Source organism: Notothenia coriiceps, unplaced genomic scaffold (genome assembly GCF_000735185.1).
Source record: "Notothenia coriiceps isolate Sejong01 unplaced genomic scaffold, NC01 NC01_scaffold00036401, whole genome shotgun sequence".
Classification (NCBI taxonomy): domain Eukaryota; kingdom Metazoa; phylum Chordata; class Actinopteri; order Perciformes; family Nototheniidae; genus Notothenia; species Notothenia coriiceps.
The window spans coordinates 104,069-110,638 of record NW_011369102.1 but is presented as its reverse complement, the minus strand read 5'-3'; the positions used below and the strand labels follow the sequence as shown (position 1 = coordinate 110,638).

The window sequence follows — 6,570 nt, the reverse complement described above, 5'->3', positions numbered from 1 at the left end:
TCTCAAATCTGGCAACAGAGTGGGCAGGGCGCAGTGTCTAATTGTAGCAGTAAGTTAACGAGTACTGAAAGCTTTATTTTGTTTTGATCCAATGCTGCACAACTGAACTGATCCAATGCTGCTGTGAAAGAAAGAAGCTATATCCATGTTGGATAGAATATCCAATTTAAATAAAAAAATAATCTTAAGGGACAACTTGAATGCTTTTTTTTCTCTTAATGCATTGCATAAAGATCGGATCGGGAAAAATCGGTATCGGCAAATTGTCAAATTCAAATGATTGGAATCGGATCGGGAGCAAAAAAAGGTGATCGGGACATCCCTAAAATGTACAGTATATTATATAAACTAATGTTTACCCAAGAGGTATGATTATGTTGTATCTCACAGGTGCTTCATTCTATCATTCCATTTTTTATGACTTTTTCAAGCAGTGAATTTATTTCGATATTTTCTGTTTTAATTTCTGCTTTTAAAAAACACCAAAAAGCATACCATTATATTGGTAAAGTCAAAAGCACCCAATTCTGCCCATGCGGTTTAAAAATAGTATTTATTGAGACCATATATGCCATGGGTAATTATCGCACACTATTAGGGGCGTAGGTGCACTCGGCCAGTCAAGATAATCGAACAAGTCTATTTCCTCGTGTTATCTGTCTATTATTATTTGGACTATGCAAATTGAATGTAACTTTCCTAAAATAAAAATGTATCTAGTATTCAGTTGACACGATTTTGATCTTAGTCCTTGAATGTTAAATACTGACAGACACACACATTTTCATTATCTTAGAGGACATTACATTGATTTATATTTCATTTGATTTCATATTGCCTTCCCTTACTCTAAACACAACCTATTACTTGCGTAATCCTAATCTTAACATAATCGAAATCTTTGCCCTAAAATATAATAAATAACGGTATTGGGACCTTCATTTGTCGTAAAAAATAAGGTTCCCCATAATGTCAGTCAGATATACACATAAACACACACAATAAAATACTAAAAAGCTTACATATATATAATATATATAATATAAAGGACACAAAGTTCTCCTTAAAATAATCTGTTTATTCTGTATTGAAACACAGGGTTCAGTCAGTAACAATCTCCCTCCAGCTCTGTATTGTCAGCGGCCCCCTAGTGGACCACAGCAAACATTACACACTTCAGAGTCATCTGCAAACAGACCACTGCTCTGCCTGTGAGTCATGACAATAAATAAGAGTTTGTGTGTGATCTTTAAGAGGCATAGTAAGATAGAACTGTCTGAGATCAACACATCGGATGAGACTTTGATTGAGAAAAACAACTGATATGCTAGATTCCTAAAAATATCTATCATAAAAACCTAACTAGCAAAAAAATCTCTTCTGACTGCAAACTAGGCATTTTCTTCAGTGTGAGACAGTCCCTTCATCTTTGTGGTTTTCACAAACAATACACACGAAATGTGAAACTCTGACAAGGAAGCATCTTTCAAATTATTTAAAGCCCTAAATAAAATAAATACATGAATCTATGATTTATGTAAAATATGTCTTTCCATCATAAGGCCTCTATGCAGCCTTGGCATTTATCAGTTGTACACATGGCACTTTGGCCAAAGTGTATACATTAAATACATTCATTAGTTATTTCAATGCACTGAAAGATATTTGTCCATAAAATATTCTGTTGGCCAGAAATACAGACGGGCTAAAACGGTCGTCTTCAGAAGATTTGATCTGCGTATAAACAATAAATAAATAACCTTGGCATCCTCATATACTTTATGTATACATCATCACTATCTTATATGGCACAGACACACCAGGAGAGATAGTGGAGTACATACTTCGAGGGACACATTGTAAGACTTCAGAGTGCAAACTGGGTTTGTCAGCTGAGTTACTCAGGTATATGTCACGTATGCAGATGACACTCAAGTTTATTATCTTGGCAAGTCAGTCCAACGAGAGTTCCCATTCATGGTTGTTCGTTTGAAGGCAAGTTTCTAAGTCTCAAGAGAGGAAGGATGAAGATACGAGAGAGCGCTTACCACTTTCACTGCTCCCTCCAGGATCTTGGAGATACGACTGTAAGCTGCTGAATCATTTACCTTCAAATCACTTTCTCTCACTGAAACACCAGAAAAAATATCAAATGGCAGCAGCTACATACAAAAACAAACATATACACTCTAATCTAAAATAAATGTGTTAAAGCAAACTGATTGCTAAAGCAGTGACATTGCTATAGGCACTAAAACGTTTACAGCAGCAGCGACTGAAAGAGCCCATTTTGTATAAATGCATTGTTATGCAAGGCCGTCTACAGTATGTATATTTGACACTAAAAAGGCCATGAAGTGTGTTCATTGTGAAATAAAAAAGTCATTTTTTATGCCTCCTATATCTCTTCAGCTTTTCTCAAATCTATTCCATGGACATTCTGCTGCAGGTGTTACATCAGTGCAGTGAAAGTGTGCATAGCTTCAACGGAGGAGAGAAATTTGTAAATTTCTTCTCTCTCTTAATGTCCCTCCCCTCCTTTCCTCTCGTTCTCCTTCAGACGTTAGCCATGCAGGACATTATCCCAGCTGATCCTCATACTGCTTCCTGAAGCAGTCCCCAGCAGGGAAGAAGTCCCAGCAGCGCTCCTGGTACAGCTTCCACACGTATGACTCCTGAAACACAATATTATAAAAATAACATTTTAACAAGACAAAAACAACCAATAAGGTCTTGTTTGATTTACCTTCTTTACATTGGTATATATATATCTTTAAAGAAATATGTATACTGACCTGTCCTGTGTGTTCTGTTTCATCTTTGTTAATGAGATACATCAGGAAGAACCTGAAAAAGAAAAGGGAAATAATGCAAAAAATGCTAATTAGATTGCTTTTGAAGAAAATATATTTGCGTGTTCTTAGAAGCCATTATCCTCAGGGCAAATTGTCTAAATACTTTTTTACTAAACTTATTTTTCCTTAGGCCAAGTTTTAAAGATACAAATCGGGCGGCCTAAAAATTAAATGATATGTTATGTGGGCCTGCATTTGTCCCCAAAAGCAAGGTCCCCACAATGTTAGTCACACAAACACACACATACAGAAGCTTACATATAAATGAGGACACAATGTTCTCCTGAAATAATCTGCTTATTCTATATCATATGATGAAACATGTTAAGCATATATAACAAAGCTATGTTTTAATAGTGAACATTTAGGTCGCCTTCATGTTCCACACTCTTTGAATGCCTATTATTAAAAAAATATATCAAACTAACGGTTTCAACTAGCCTATCACCAACTTTAGGAGTAAAGGTATATATTTTCAAAACAAAACAATGACTATGTTTATAATTACGACATCTTCTTCTGCACTCTGAAAGGTTACTTACATGTAGTTGGCTAAGTTATGCTCTTCTAAAGTGTGTGTCTCAAAGCCGTGAGGCGTCGTGTCAAAGTAGTCGCTTCCAATTCCACAGATGAAACACTTTGTCTGGAGGCAGAGAGGACAGTGCAGATTAAACATGTTCTTGCCCTATTACTGATGGAGAGTTGAAGGTTAAAGAGATTAGTTAAATCCCTTGGAAAGTAATAATCTTACCTCCATGTCCTCTCTGACCTGCTCCTGCTGGTCTCTCAGCTCTCCAAAGGCATCAATGATCAAACCTGAAAGACACACAGCATTTCTTATTCATCTGAAGATCTGAATGGTTTCTTTTTGAGGATACCCTTTTTTAAGAAAGGTTGGTGCCATCTCAAGAACCCTATTTGCTGATCTCTAAACAAATGTTCCCTGCTAGCTTCACATAATAAAGCACAGGACAATCTTGTCTGTTCAAATGCTGACTGCGTCAACTGACCCACATGCAAAACTTTTTGTGTATGAATTTGAAACTAGAATGGACAGTAGGGTTTAAATAGCTCTTTCGTAGCGTGTGTAAAAAATCCCAGGGGCAGTGAGATTGAACCAGGACAGTGCACTGAAAGAGGACATACAGTAGAGCTGGGGGAAACTGCAGAAAGATTGCTAGAATTAACCCATCTTAAAAAAGTGTTACCTTTGGAGTGGTGCAGATTTGATGCATCGCAAGGGTTCCCTTGACGAAAAGCAATGGGATTTTTCAATTGAAATTTCCATTGGATTCACTTTTATGATTTTAGGAACATAAATGCAATCACCAGAAGTAAAAAGCTGCAAAAACGAACTTCATCAAGGTCGCAGTAGAATTGTAGAATTTAAACTTTGAATTTGGAAGAAGTATAAACACAGAAGTATGAATAAAAGAGCTTGCAGGAATCATGGGTATTTTTCTTAGTTTAGGTCCTGTAATTAAGGTCATTTTGACAGCATGTGAGTGCAGATTAACGGTTGGGTGCATGGAACATTTAAATGATCTCAACAAGATACAGTACAATATGCTTTTGGTTAGTCTAACAACTATATACCATACCCTGGATGATAGCCAGCAGGATGACGATGACAAAGAAGAAGAAGGTGATGTCAAAGACCACTCGGTAGAGCTCGTACTCATCCCCCGCTGGGTCCTCAATTTCATCTCCAATACCCCCACCAGCACGCACGCCAACGTACATGTGGAACAGGTAACACTACGGGGGGATGGAAGAAAATCCAACATTTATGAAACAAGACAGAAATCAGACTCACGGTAAAGTTTACCTACGACACAGACTGGTACTATAGTCATATTTCTGCCCTGCACTCACAGTCATCATGTCATCACACTTCATGTCCGGCTCGTCCTCATCCTCGCTCATGTTGTAGAACTTGCGGAAGAAGTTGAAGGCCACCACTGTGTAGAGGTACACCACCACAGCCAGCAAACCTACAGTCATCATCAGCTGTGAGGAACAAAGGGTGGCACATCGTTAGATGTTCCAAATGGGAGAACAGATGAAACCTCCTGAGGATTCCTTTATAATGGAAATGTGCAGACCTGTTTGCCGTTGTGAGTCACGGAGGACAAGATGGTGCGCAGGGTTTTGACACCCATGGCGATGTCCAGGAGAAGAGTGGCAAAGAAGAAGTTGTTGTAGTGTCCAAGTAGAGACATCAACATGTACCAAACCAGGTAGAGGAAGGTCTGAAAAACGAGAGGAAAGTCAAAATCACTAAAATCAGATGCTCTCATAGTCCGAATGATACAATGAACTGCTTACTTAACTCACATTGTCAGTGAAAATAACGCCAAACTTCCAGATCTGGTACTTGATGTCAATAGCTGGTAACCTGCAGATACAAGGGTTTGTTTAATCCGAGATACTATGTGTAATACAGCTGAATGGTTTTATGTAAAGAGTCTATTGAACATACCAGCTCAACATTGAGGTGTCTGGTTCGGGCTTTTTCTCATGCGTCATGGCACTGACGTCTAGAGAAGCCAAGTCCATACCGAGCAGCTCAGCAATCCTCTCTCTGCCGTAGATGTCACCATATTTATCCAGCACCTGGATGTCACACACACAAACACACATGTCATTTCACTGCAAGACATTTCCTTGATATTTAGAATCAAAGTAATCTGGAAAAACTCACCTTTCTCTTCACAAACTTGTCCCAGTAGTTGTTAGGGAAGGATCTGCATTGAAGAGAGACATCATACATATTTCAGTGGAGGTAAGCTTCTATTCTAACGGCGTATATTAAAAGGTCTTCAACCTGACCCCTGCAACATTTGAATGCAGCATAAGTCATACTACTTAAACATTAAGCATTTTATTAATATATAAAACCTAATATAAAGTGCACTCAGTAGAGTGCATATACAGTTGCAAGAAAAAGTATGTGAACCCTTTGGAACTACCTGGATTTCTGCATAAATTGGTCATAAAATGTGTTCTGATCTTCATCTAAGTCACAACAATAGACAAACACAGTCTGCTTAAGCTAAAACCACACAAACAATTATATGTTTTTATGTTTTTATTGAACACACCATGTAAACATTCACACTGCAGGGTGGAAAAAGTATGTGAACCCTTGGATTTAATAACTGGTTGACCCTCCTTTGGCAGCAATAACCTCAACCAAACGTTTCCTATAGTTGCATATCAGACCTGCACAACGGTCAGGAGGAATTTTGGACCATTCCTTTTTACAAAACTGTTTCAGTTCAGCAATATTCTTGGGATGTCTGGTGTGAATCGCTCTCTTGAGGTCATGCCACAGCATCTCAATTGGGTTGAGGTCAGGACTCTGACTGGGCCATTCCAGAAGGCGTATTTTCTTCTGTTGATTTACTTCTGTGCTTTGGGTCGTTGTCCTGTTGCATCACCCATCTTCTGTTGAGCTTCAATTGGTGGAAAGATGGCCTTAAGTTCTCCAGCAAAATGTCTTGATAAACTTGAGAATTCATTTTTCCGTCGATGATGGCAATCTGTCCAGGCCCTGAGGCAGCAAAGCAGCCCCAAACCATGATGCTCCCTCCACCATACTTCACAGTTGGGATGAGGTTTTGATGTTGGTGTGCCGTGCCTTTTTTCTCCACAACGTTTTATACAGACACCTGTCTACTTTGGTTTAACTCACAAACCTTCCTTGTGTGGT

General features: G+C 38.5%; 1 protein-coding gene across 1 annotated transcript in view; it reads right to left on the bottom strand.

The window, feature by feature from the left end:
- Positions 1–1,057: 1,057 nt before the first annotated feature.
- Positions 1,058–6,570, bottom strand: part of LOC104963769 (ryanodine receptor 1-like) — a 90,762-nt gene continuing 85,249 nt past the window's right edge. The window contains exons 31-40 of the mRNA XM_010792411.1: positions 5,560–5,602; positions 5,338–5,471; positions 5,193–5,253; positions 4,961–5,107; positions 4,731–4,865; positions 4,457–4,613; positions 3,607–3,671; positions 3,398–3,498; positions 2,796–2,847; positions 1,058–2,675 (exon numbers count right to left, since the gene is read on the bottom strand). Of these exons, the coding sequence (XP_010790713.1) occupies positions 2,580–2,675; positions 2,796–2,847; positions 3,398–3,498; positions 3,607–3,671; positions 4,457–4,613; positions 4,731–4,865; positions 4,961–5,107; positions 5,193–5,253; positions 5,338–5,471; positions 5,560–5,602 (991 nt within the window). The 3' untranslated portion in view covers positions 1,058–2,579. The remainder of the gene's footprint in view (positions 2,676–2,795; positions 2,848–3,397; positions 3,499–3,606; positions 3,672–4,456; positions 4,614–4,730; positions 4,866–4,960; positions 5,108–5,192; positions 5,254–5,337; positions 5,472–5,559; positions 5,603–6,570) is intronic.